This window comes from Aulonocara stuartgranti (assembly GCF_965226115.1).
Source record: "Aulonocara stuartgranti genome assembly, chromosome: 15".
Taxonomy (NCBI): domain Eukaryota; kingdom Metazoa; phylum Chordata; class Actinopteri; order Cichliformes; family Cichlidae; genus Aulonocara; species Aulonocara stuartgranti.
Window position 1 is genome coordinate 31,085,800 of NC_138951.1, and position 13,212 is coordinate 31,099,011.

General features: G+C 41.1%; 2 protein-coding genes across 5 annotated transcripts in view; one reads left to right on the plus strand and one right to left on the minus strand.

Annotated features, from left to right (window-relative positions):
- The window catches only part of LOC309689139 (solute carrier family 22 member 6), a 31,743-nt gene extending 21,088 nt beyond the window's left edge, over positions 1 to 10,655 (minus strand). For 2 of the 3 annotated variants that reach the window (XM_082505347.1, XM_082505346.1), the window contains exon 1: positions 757 to 1,390. In XM_082505347.1, the coding sequence (XP_082361473.1) occupies positions 757 to 1,110 (354 nt within the window). In that variant the 5' untranslated portion in view covers positions 1,111 to 1,390. Of the gene's footprint in view, positions 1 to 756; positions 1,391 to 10,512 lie in introns of those variants that run through there. The other variant, XM_082505348.1, reaches the window with a different exon arrangement.
- ccn6 (cellular communication network factor 6) overlaps positions 1 to 13,212 on the plus strand; it is a gene marked incomplete at its 3' end in the record, with an annotated part of 68,208 nt that overhangs the window by 54,041 nt on the left and 955 nt on the right. The window contains exons 1-3 of one of the 2 annotated variants that reach the window (XM_082505372.1): positions 6,556 to 6,637; positions 8,594 to 8,873; positions 10,579 to 10,815. In XM_082505372.1, coding sequence (XP_082361498.1) covers positions 6,590 to 6,637; positions 8,594 to 8,873; positions 10,579 to 10,815 — 565 coding nt within the window. In that variant the 5' untranslated portion in view covers positions 6,556 to 6,589. Of the gene's footprint in view, positions 1 to 6,555; positions 6,638 to 8,593; positions 8,874 to 10,578; positions 10,816 to 13,212 lie in introns of those variants that run through there. The other variant, XM_082505373.1, reaches the window with a different exon arrangement.

The following is a 13,212-nucleotide window of genomic DNA, read 5'->3' on the forward strand; positions in this document are numbered from 1 at the left end:
AAGTGTGAGTGGTTGTTTGTTTCTCTGTGTTAGCTCTGCGACGAGCAGTTAATATGTCAAGGGTGTACCCCTCCGCTCCCTCTATGGCAGGTAGGATAGGCTCCAGGCCGACCGTGATTCTGAGTTGGGTAACAGGAAAAAATGGATGGGTGGATTCTTTAAGTTCTGTGTCTCTCTTGTTCAGTGTCTCCAACTGGATATCTGTGGTAGAGAGAACTCTGCAGCCTTTCATAAACTTCATTAACTTTGTCTCGACAAAAGGTGCTAGAGCGTTTGTAGGACGCTCTAGCAAAGTGCTCTTTGGTTTTAGAACTAACATTACAGATCAGTGAGGTCCTTTATAGCATAAAAAGCTAAAATGCTCCAGGCCGACATACATCTTCTAATCGAATGATGAGTCGATTGTCCTAAATCAACTGCACTTAACTCATAATTTTCTCCTTAGTTACTGTATTTACTGGAGATGAATTGTGTCTTACATGTGACAGTGCCCTGTCCAGTTACATCATTTTGGTCATGTAACTGCTGCTGCTCCCCGCCCCTCACGTGTATGTTTCAAAAACATTATCCAAGTATGTAGGGATGCCTAGAGGGCCCTGCCCTGCATGAGTCCAGCTCTCAACTGTAACCCCATTCACCCCTGTCTCAAATGTCACCAGAGGCCATTGTAATAAAAGTGTTAAGTCTCTCCACATTCCGTATCTCCATGCTGAACACATCTGGGTTTATCCAAGAGGCTGCTGGATTTACACTCACCTCAGTTACTATAGTGTTTTGAAATGTCTCTGTGCTGTACTCCCAGCCGTCCGGGCAGCTCCTCCGGGTAGGATGTCCATTGCCAAGAGATTCAGCACTGCTGTGGTTTAAAGGGACGGTGCAGGACAGGTCAAGTTGTCCATCACGGGTGGTTAGAAGGCTGAAGTTTGAAGAGGCTGGAGTCCCCACTGAGAGCCCGGGAAAGCGGCATAAATGAGGAGGGACTGCCCCGGTGAAGACTGAAACCAGCATGTGGAATGCCAGAAAGATCTGAGGTAGACAGATCCACACATATAAGATCTTCTGGAACTTCCCAAAGCCTCCGATAACAGAGAGGATTTCATCAAAATTCATTGTGCTGACTGTTGGTGAATGCACAGTTAAAATCTGCCTTATTATAACTAATCGGATCTAATTCAGAAAGTCCAAAAGAGCTCCTAAAATGAAGCTGGAATACATGCACAAGCAGACAAAGCTTCAGTCAAATGTCTAAGAAAAAAAGGCTGGAATTTATGCCTGTGCCAGGCTGATGATTAACAGGCAGAGTCACTCTCATTCATATGCAGTCACACCTGTGCTGCGCCGCACTCTAAACAGCAACCTGTGGCTATCTGTAGGAAAGTGTGCAGCTCTCTGAGGGTGATCTAACCTCCGAGTGATGGGAGTGAACCAAAACAGGAGGGAGGAGGTTCCTCACTGTGGGAGGAGCTGCTGTGTAGTGGGCTGCTTGCCTTTTGACTCTCCACCCCTCCTCAAAAAGTTTCATAAGAATAAATTAGGTAACCCGTTTTGACTTTTTACCAAGAATTTGTGGCTGTCTCTCCCAGTTGACAAACAACTTGATTCAGCTGAATTATTTGCCCAGCATTTCTTGCAGCAATAAATGCGGATCAAAAAAAGTTCTGTTTGTTTATGAGAAAACCCAAAGGCATCACATGGCTCCTCAGTTTCCTGTATTTCAGTTGTCAGACTAGTTCAACTTGTTGTCAGTGTGGGGGGGGGGGTGTCTTTGGTGGTGAGGCAAAGAAGCATTACCCATTTCAGAGCACTATTGAGGAGGAATTAGAGCTGCTTTTTTATGCTACTCCATCACTAGCTCACCACTTCCCAAACACATCCAGTCATCTCTTGGTTTGTGCTGCTGATAATATAGTTTAAAGAACCTCGATTATTTCTCCGGGGAATCCTCATGCATAGTAACTTATATGCAAACTGGAACAGAGCTCCCAGGGGTAATCTGAGAAGACTGGCATTCTTTGATTAGGCGTGGGGCTCCTGACACTGTCAGTGGGAAGGACAAGAAATTACTTCAGGAAGAATAGAGGAGTAGTTACACATAATGATCGAAAAAGACCAGAGGCAACTCAGTACAAGCCCTGCTACTGAATTCTAAGCAGGAAATACAACTCCGGCACTATTACATAAATGCTACTCGTCACTTTCACAGAAGGAAAAAGTAGCGTAAACAACTTTAATTTTTCAAGAGCTTCTAACAGTGTTCATTTCTGTGCCACCTGCACTGCCACTCATTCCACATTGCAGCACCATCTTGTGGTTACATGGAAACAAATGGAACTGTACAAAGCTGCAAAGAATCAATATATTTTCAATACTGGAGCTTTTCTGTAGTCAGTGTGGACAGTGTGTCTAATTAAATGTTTCTGCTTTGAATGGTCGACCCCAAATATTTAAACTCTACCAATTTCAGTATTCACCTTTTCATCTGTCTCGCTCTCATTCTTAAACATCTATCATACCCTCAACAGTTTCATTCCTCTTCTCGCCAGAGCATACCTCCATGTATCAGTACATGTCTTCTCCATTCCTGAGATATCCTCTCATTTTCCAATGTTGTGTTAGCCAGTCTCCATATCTCAACAGGTATATCTGGACTAACTGCCTTTTTCATTCATCACCCTTTTCATAGCTGCCCCCACGTCCTTCTTACTAATCCTCTGGGCGTCTTGATTCTCTATCTTTCCTCCATCCGCATTCCCCTTTTTCTCATTTTCTCATTGTTTTCTATGTAAAATGTATGTAAAATCAGAAAGCATTGATGCTAATTATTTAACATCTATAACAACATCTTTAACAAGAAGCAGTTCAGAGCTGATCCCGAGTGTAATCCCACCCCCAGTTTAAACCCATGTGTAACTCCTACCATGCACCCCACAAAGAAGCCAAAGGATATTTGTATATTTTGTATAAAGCAGTTTTTTGTGTGTATGGATGATGTGTTGTTGAAGTATGTTGATTGCCAATGAAAATATAATTTCACATTTTAAAGGTCAACACGCAAGTAGCAACCCACTTAAAATTAATTTACAGCTTTTTCATAGAATATCTGTTTATTTGAAGCCAAATTGGAAAGCTCCTGAAAGGAAAAACTGTAATGCCAAACTGTGACAGAACTGAAATGCTTAGGTTTTGAAAATCAGCCTGTTTACCATGTGGCTTAAATAAAACTCAACACTAATCAAAGACAGATCATTTGTGATGAGGAGGGAAAAACACAACCAAAAAAACCCCCAAAAGAAAAACAAATGTTATGACTAAATATTTTTTTTTTATCTATGCATATGTATGTTCTAATTACTGTAGGGTTAACTATTCATCATTGAATCATGATGGAAACTAACATGTTTTAGTGCTCTTATGGTGTATAAAAAACGTTGCCGGATCAAAAAGCTTTTCACACTTTTCCACTGTGAGAAGGTGTTCCTTTGCTGTTGATAAGAATGTAACTACATTACTGTGGTAGATAATGACAACTTGAACATGTCTAAACTAAAGAAATGTGAATGAACGGCAATGCTGATCCAACACATTAACACCACAACAACAAAAATAAATCCACCAGACCCAAATACCCCAACTAAATTTAAGATCCTCTAAAATTATATTTTAAGATATCAGAGGATTACACTCAGTTTTCAACATCATAATACCAGATATCCTGGCCACCATACTGGACCACCTTCAGATCCCCCCTGCCACCTGCTCCTGGATCAAAGATTTCCTTACCAACCAACCAACCTCAATCAGCCTGGTGGAATCTGTCTCCACCTTCAGGTTTCTGCGCACCCAAATCTCAGGTGATTTCACCTGGACCCACAACACCATCACACTGGTAAAGAAGGCCTAGCAACAGCTGCACTTCCTCTGTGTCCTGAGGAAGAATAAACCTCGGCCAGAAGCTGCTGCTGGCCTTTTACCACTGCCTGGGTGTTTGCAGGGGCCACAACTGTGAACAGGAAGGGTGCTCAGATGGTAATTAGCTCAAAAACTCATTGGCTGACCTTTGCCAACCCTGGAAGCTATTGCCACTCATGCCACTCACACAGTGGCATGAGTGGCACTCTATACTCTCTATACCCAGACAAGTCCTTTTTCACTGCTTCCTAGCACTTTGTTCTCCAGTGTGTGCCTTTCTTGTTTTGTACATATTCCTCTACTCCTTTTGAGTGTTATGAACATGGGTGAATTACTAGGCCATGGGGGCACATCCCTTGGAACCAGTAGGGGCTGTTACCCTTCATATTTTCATTTATTTATTTATTTTCAAAGTTAAATTACACTTAATACTGACCCGGGTTATATAATCACATGTATCTGGCTAACAACATATGGAAAGCACAGACAGCATAGATTACATTTGGCCGGTTGGCAAATTGAATTGTATTAGTGGGTCCAAGTTCAAGGCAGGATGGTGGCTTAGCCGGCAGAGAGAGAGACACTTGCTGAACCCTCTGATGTCACCTGTGGTCCAGGGTTGAGGAATATTAAGACAATTTAAGGCCTCCTGTTAATGACTTTGCTTTAAAGAATACCAGAATGAACTTTGCTTTAGGTAGGTGATTTTAAAGCTTGCACAGAATGTAAAAGAATAGCAGAAGAAGTATAATCTCAAAGTAATGTGCTACAAAACTTTGAATGCGTAGGTGTGTAGAACGTTTGTATCCAAAGTGTGTAGTCGTGATAATCCTCCCATGATTGCAAGTACAATAGCCAGATACTCACAGAGTGCATGATATTGTAAAGAGGCTTATGTACTAAACATTAGCATATGGAAGTATGCAGTTGAATAAAGGCTCTAGCCATGGTTTTGGTCAGTAACCCTAGTAATGCCAGTCCCACTATGGTGCTACACATAAACACTAGCGAATCACCATCACTATTAAGATTCATTCACTTCAGACTACTACAAAATCCAATTTAAAGCTGTTCTGCAGCAATGGAGGTTGATGAAGCCTTGAAAGCTGGTTCTACTAATTCCTACAGGTGTTTCAACTTTCCTGGATTGGTTACAACCCCCTCTGTCTGCATAAAAGCATTGTTGGAAGACATTGTGGTACCATAATCTCGTTAGAATCGGTTGAACAGTATTGTACTGCATGAAACACCATCATTGGGCTACTGAATACTGGAAGAAGGTATTATGGACTGGTGAATCAAAATTGGAAATCTTCGATTTTTAATGATCTTTGCAGGCAGGATCTTTGTACGCTTTCAAGTAGGCGAAAGGATGGTTCCACAGTGTGTGGCATCAACTAGCATGTTGAAAAAATGCTAGAAAGAATGCCATGTGTGATCAGCTGTCATACCCGCCAAAGGTGGCTACTTTGATGAGTCACAAGTTTAGAATACATTTTGGTCTATAATTTCACGATTTTTATTCTTTACTCAAATTGCTTATTTAATGTCATTTCAGACTGCAATTAGACATCAAACTCCATCATTTTCAATAAAACACTGGAAAAATTGGGCTGTTCAAAAACTTTTGACCGGAACATTACTTTGAGTGCACAGTGCACAACTGAGTGTAAAGGTGCTATTGGGGGGGGGGATTAAAATCTCACTGCTGGGTCCAGACCTCCTCCAAACTGATGTTTATTTACCTACAAAGAAATGAGCAGTCTCCAATTGTTATGGCAGTTTCATTTAAATTAAGAGAGACAGAATATCCAGAGAAAATGACATAAAAGTTATAAATTGCTTTCAGACAATCCAACAGAGGATTCAGGAATGATTTCCCCTGCGGTATCAGTAAAAGAGACCATTAATATCTCTACAAGATTTTATAGCAACACGTTGATTACTTGTAGTTATAGAATATATATAGTTACATTGCGACTAGTTTTTAAAGTTGATAACGATCTGATGACATTCTGGCCTCTCATTGTTGGCAGTACTGGTAGTACAGCACGCAGTAGCAGCAATACGAGTATTATCAGTGTTTCCATATGAAATCTCAAAGGACTGCTGGTTTTAAGAGAATGTAGGTGGAGAGCTAGCTATGAGAGGAGCCTTTATACTCAGTGTAAATAATAATGGAATGTGAACTCAAATAGATGTCAGTCCACATTAGGTGAAGCACGCAGCTTCAGCACCGCATTAAATAAACGGCACAAAGTGAATGTGTCAACTGAGAAGACTTTTAAACATGAAAGTAGGTTTGTTAAGATGTTATGTACAATAGTAGCTTATAACACACACGGTTTAAAGATTTAACCCGTATTTTCATTCAGGTGTGAGTAAGGCTAAGGCTAAGACTATGGAAGTAGGCAGGTTCTGAAGGCTGTGGAGCGACCCAGCATCAAATACTTCCCCTCTGGATCAGTGAAATGGGGGGAAAGGTGTGTTTGAGGAGGGACAGAAGGGTGCTTTGTGGCCTTCCCCAGTCAGGTCAGCTCTCGCAATCTCTCCCTACCCCACCCCATTCCAATCCTCTCCCTCTTCCAGCACCCAGTCTCCCTCCCTCAATCCCACCTTCCTGCTCCCTCGTCACCCCATCTCTCTCCTGGATCTCACACAAACCTTGACCACTTGAGAGATGCTACTGCTTCTCTGCCATTCCCTCCTGCTCATCTTTGCTCAACAGGTAAGAAGAGCACTACCCTTTCACCTTTTTTTCCCTCAGACTGCAGATAAGACAACACTCGATGCCACTCAGAAACTGCTATATATAAATCCAGAGGAAAGCAGTCAGCTGGGATACCTGACTGCAAGTGAATACCAAAACACCCCGTTCAGAATTGACTGTTTGATAGTATTATTTGTATGTAGGCTTTAGTAGTTTACTGGCTTTAGTGTAGGGCTTATTTTAGAAGCGTGAAGTAAGAAAAGATGACAAAATTGGGAAGCCTTTGCAGTTCAAGCTCCCGTGGACTCATTTTCACACCATGAAATGAGCTCATTCAGCAAACCTGGCAGACAGGCTTCAGATTTTTGCCATAACCCTCAGTAACCCTTGGAAGCTCTGAGAGACCAGGGGTATTTGGAGCACAAGTGGTGCCATGGCTGGATTTCATCACAGCAAATACCATCAGGTAAACATGGACATTCAAGGACTGGAATATATTGAAATATCTAAGACATTTTGGCCTCTCACTGCTCTGAGCTCTGTGCAGTGTGTCACTATGTTAGATGTTGAATTTTTTGGCTGTCATGCTTTGTTGAAAGGTTTCTTATAGATTTTTGTTTCTATTTTGAATTTTTGTTTTGTTTTGCACTTAGCAGTGAAAAATACAAAGCAAGAAAGACTGGGAGGAGCCGAGTTCCCCTTAACCAGACTGTCCCTGCACAGTTACAATGACAATGCTAAACTAGAAGTATGATGGGTATTAGACATGTCTAAGCCTCAAACCTGAAAGTGTGTGTGTGTGAGAGAGAGAACAAATTTCAATCTTTTCTGATAATTATTAAAGATGATCAGAAATTAAGTGGCTAAATGTGTTTTAGCTAAAGCTAACACATGGATCTGAGTAAAGCCACTGCAGTTAGGATTTTACTCGTGGTTTTTAGACACAGACAGTAAAGATAGATAGGTTTAAATACCTGAAGTCAACCATCCAAAGCAATGGACACAAGAGAGATGAAGAAGAGAAACCGGCAGGGTGGAGTGGGGTGGGTGGAGACGGGTGTTAAGTGTGATTTGTTACACACTTAATACTTAAAGATAGCAGTGAGAGGGAAAGGCAAGGGTTACAAGACAGCAGGGAGACCTGCTATGATATATGGTTTGGAGATGGTGGCACTGACCAAAAGACATGTGCACCACTCTAAATAAGGGGTACATGCACTCACTGCACCATAAAGTCATATCCTGTTAGCAGCTTTAGAGAAATTTAGAAAACATGTACTTTTTAGAACAAGTATATTCAAATAACTCAAATAACTATTATCCAGCGTAAAACTGCCAAATCAAACATGTGGACCGGCCTGCTGTGGTGTGTGTGTATAAGAGAGAGAACGAAAGACAGAGTGAGATTTTATGTCTGCTCTAGTACAACGTGGCAGTAAGGGACCCCAGGAAAAAAAACGCCCCAGGGCCTATCATGGAGTTACTACTCCTGTGGCAATGAGATCATTTTTCCAGTCCAGGGGAAAAACTAAAAGCACCTTTGAGGCATCATCTGTCTCCTCACTTTCATCTCCCTCAAGCTGGGCTAAAAGATATCTGACACAAAATATTGACCTTGGCTGGTAAAAAGCACTACAGTAAAATGCAAAGGCATCTTGTTCCTTTAGTCTCCCATTAGAGTGTCTGCACTGAACACTAAAGAGTTCTACTTTAACATTTTCCAGAGTAACTAAACCTGGTTGGACAAGGAGGGTCCAGAAAGATGGGTGTGAATGTAGACAGGAAGCAGATAGACGTTACTGGTACATGTAAACATTTTATTATTTGAACTGTCAATTTATTTAAAAAAAGCTACTGGTTCGAGGAGCAGCGTTTTTTACTGTACATTTCCCCTATCATCTCCATCATAATAATAAAATAAAAATAGTACTGCCAATTCAAAAATTTGACTCTTTCTGGCTGTTTTCCCCTCAGTGCTTCAGCAGGGCGCAGAACAATGGGCAGCTGCAAGCTCCTCAGGGTGGACGGGCTACGACAGAGAGACGCCAATTCTGCCAGTGGCCCTGCAAGTGTCGGCAGAGACCTTACTGTGCCCCTGGTGTCAGCTCTGTCCTGGATGGGTGCGGCTGCTGTAAGAGCTGCGCCCGACAAATTGGAGAGCCGTGCAACGAGAGGGACGTGTGCGACCCACACAAGGGCATGTACTGTGACTTCTCCGCAGACAAGCCAAGATACGAGGTTGGAGTGTGTGCATGTGAGTGGACCTGGTCTTTTACTTGATTGCAGGCAGGGTTGCAATAAAGAGTCAAGGGGCCCAACACAGGTTTTAATCAGGCTTCCTTAGTTGCACTGCAGCAGTGACTCATGGTCAAAGCAGCCACTCATTTTACTCGGATCCTTCGTTATTATGTCCCTCCATCTTACCACGTTTGTTTCATCTTCCTCGTGGGGTGATCGTGGCTCAAGAGTTGGTAGTTCGTCTTATAATCGGAAGGTTGCTGGTTCGAGCCCAGCAATGCAATCCATTATTATTATTATAAACCTTTACAAGCTCGTAAAAAGATTTGTAATAAATATGAATGAATGGGCTGCTGTCAGTGCTTGTATGACCAGTGTGCAGCAGCCTTTCAGATCGGCGCTTCGGCCCACCGGGAATAGGGCCATTGTGCCAGATTACCAGTCCAGCTCTGATTACAGGGGTACATGCTGCTTTACTTCCTACAACTATGGCAGTGTGATGCTGGCTGTTGGCAGGTGGTCAAACATTGTAAAAGTTGGACATGGCTATAGTAACATCACCCACTGGTTTGCGTTTTAGTATTTTGAAGCCTTGACTTTAGCTTCATAGACATGGCCATCTTCATTCTTTGCAGAGCAACTGTAATGGATGGATATACTTTTAGACCACAGGTTAAGTTATAAGCTAATGCTAAGCTGCATCCATAACCGCACAAGTGCAGACTGGATTATTTTTAACTAATGCAGCTGATAAATATAGCTGCACCGTAGCTGCTAATTAATGCTGACAAACCAACAAAATATTTGAATTTTATTATCCAAAAACTAAAGACTTCCTGAGAGAATGGTCTGTAGCACACAACAGCCTATAATAATCATGATCAAACTAACCTCACCTCTCACTTTAAGCTTTAATACAGCTCAAAAGTTTAGTTATTGAAAATTTATGAAGGGAAATATTAGCTACTGAGACCAAAACACCTTTCTGTACCAACTTATAAACATGTTTTTGTTATTTTTTTGGTTTTAAACAGTAGTCTATGGGGCTCGCCTCACTTTTGGATTCAGCGTCAAGAGGATATTTGAGGATTCAGCCCCAGGGGGCTGCTGTCGCAGGGTTACGTGTGTTGCAACAGTAACAGAATTATGGATATATTGTGAATGGCATATTTTAAAGCAGTGCAAATCACAATTACTCTACCATGAGCCAAACAACATTTGGAAAGACCATAAAAGTTGTATGTTTAAATTAGTTTTTTTTAGTGTTTGCATAAAGCCACACAGTGGCTTCAGAGGAGGCCGCTCTAAACCGGTTCAACGGGAAAGCATTTTAAAAAAAATATGCAAGTGTGAAGAAGCCTGAAGGGGCTTTTACAAACCTCAGTGGGAAACTTAAACTCCAATCAACAATTCCACCTACGTGAGTCAAAAACCACTGGCAAAAACATGTTTTTACATTCCATGTCATCATTCGAAATGTGCAAATTGCGTGCTAGGCTGGGAATCAATGCCAGCATAAAGGAATATGCCATTTTAAAAAAGCTAATTTGCACTCAAATCTCATATTTTGTATGCTTGTGGGGAAAAAGACACAGTAAAATTCTTGGTTTACAAAAAACCCCCAAACAAACAAAAAAGATATTAATTTGCATTACAGTCTTAAGATCCACCATAATCAGAGTTTGAGATTTGCACCAGCATGTTTCTTCTCATTCCTTCAGACATGATGGCGGTAGGCTGTGACCTGAATGGGGTCCACTATGAGAATGGAGAATCCTTCCAGTCCAGCCCCCTCTACAAGTGTACATGCATCGCTGGAGCCATCGGCTGTACCCCTGCTTTCATCCAGAAGCCTGCTGGTCTCTTAGGCTCTGCACCACTGATCAGCAACACGCCAGCTGGCCTTCGCAGTGGCCAGAGCCCAAACAAGCACCAGCAGGACACTACCTACATGTCAGGTGTGTGTTTAGAGAATGAATTCATGGAGAAGAGCCAGACTGTCTTGCCTGGAATGCTAATTGCTGTTAGGTAGCTGGAAGGGAAGGGGGAGCCTCATTACTCAGTACTGTCAGTGTGAGGTAGAGCTGGGCGATATATCGAGTTTTTAAAAAATATCGATATATTTTTATACGAGATATAAGATGTGACAATATCCTTTATATCGATATAGTCTATGTTACGTTATAATTATACTTGCGGAGCCGCAAGTTTGCCTCTCTTTCGTCCACTTTCGTCTTTACGCAACGTTACTCGGCCTCGCCTCTCCTTCACTGAACACAACCCCCCCTCCTCCCCCATCGCTTCACCTGCAGGAAGCGACAAGATGGACACGGCAAATCCGTTAACGAGTTACTGCGCATCGCCCCGTGCGTGGGGCTGGACGGCGTCAACGTGTTAGCTAGCTAACCACGCTAACGAGCTAACCACGCTAACGCCATGCAGCCCAGAGGTGCTGCACGGACTAAAATCCTTTCATTTTCTCAAAAGTTGTCAGCGCGCCTTATGTATGAATTCTGGTTGTGCTTGATGGCCGCGCACCGATTTTATGTGGAACACGGCGCTCAGCAATCTGTCAAAAAATGTTTTAGTACGACTTTGGTAAGCTACGGAGCTGCAGCGCTTGATGGATTGTCGGAGCATTACGGCTGAGCCTCGCGGAGTGATACGTACTGTGCTTCAACGTAATATTACCTTACTGTGTATAAGGACCATAAATGGCACCTGTTAAGAGACGTGGTTGCGAAGCGGATTTCAAACTCCAGGTTGTCAGTCACGCAGTACAAGTTGGGAACAGAGCAGCTGTGAAATCTGTCCTTGTTATAGTGCTCGTCTTTTAGTTTACATTTTGACTGCACATTTGTGAGCTTTTTGTTATGCACAAAAACAACATTGTTTTCTTTTATTTATGGAGCATTATTATTTAATAAATGCTCATAATTTATTTTTGAGTAAATTTTATGTACTTCTGCTCTATGTTAATAAAAGTGCCTGTGTGACATCTGGGACACAGCTTTGACTAAGAACTCTCTTTTTGTTCTTACTTTATGGCTTTAAAAAAAAAAATATCGAGATATATATCTTATATCGCCATCCAGCTAAAAAATATCGAGATATGAATTTTGGGTCATATCGCCCAGCCCTAGTGTGAGGTGTGACTGCCTGTGGTTAAACTGTCTGACACATATGATTCCAGTTAGAGGAGGAAAAGGAAGAGAAACAAGTTGGTTTTTATTAAAAGCCATAAAAATGTCACTTTGATGTACGGCAAAGCTTATTTAATTGGCGTGGCATGTAGCTGAACCAGATCTATCACATGATCTGAGTCACATACAGTGATTTGCCACTGTGAAAAAACAAAGCACTTTCCCACCCAGCAAAAACTCATCGTCCCTGTCGTTGAGATTTGGTTGAAACATTTTAATTTTGATTAAAAATGTCAAAAAAAGACACGACAAGCTTACTAAGTGGTGCAAACGAGCATGATGCTATAGTCACAAAAATGCACTAACGAGATGGGAAAGTTCTGAGGGTGATCTAATAACAAAAGAAGCTTTTATTTTGGTGTTTGTGGGTCTGATCTGGTTGTGGTTCGAGAAGTGTTGGTGCTAGTGGACGGCTCCGGTAATAATAATAATAATAATAATAATAATATGTAAAGATAGCTACATGTAAAAGAATGCCTGAGTTTGTGTAGTGAGCTGGTATGTTTACAGTGTTTCAGATTCTTTTGTGTTACATTTCTATGCAGATCTTTTAATTTTTTTGTCCTTTTCTATGTAGTAGCAATTTCATATCATAATGAATTCAAAATTGATTAATGGGACTGCTCCCATAAGGCTCTATAGCACCTAATCACAACCAGTATTAGTCAAGTTACTTGAAAATAGTAATTTGTTACTAATTACTGATTACTTCTCCACAAAGTAATCCTGTTACTTTACGGATTACTTATTTTCAAAAGTAATTAGTTACTTTATTATTTACTTTTTAAAAACATGATACATATGTAATAATGCAATAGACCTTTCAGCCAATTCAAATTTTTTTTCCTGCATAATCCATCATATAAAATTGAATCAAATCAAAAAGTCTCTTTTTCAAACTTGTTTTATTAGTTTTAATCTTTTAACTTTATACACATTGCATTAAGCAAAAATTAAATTATATGCAACATTCTCTGAGTTGAAGAAATTTGTTTAACATTTAAACCTATGTTCTGCATATTCCAGCATTTAAAATAAAATAATTTTTGCGTTTACTCTCACTCTTTCAAATAGATGCAAGAAAAACACAGCAAGAAATAAATAATTTGAAGTTTAATTTTTCACTGTAGAAAGAAGTTTTCTTCCCACGTA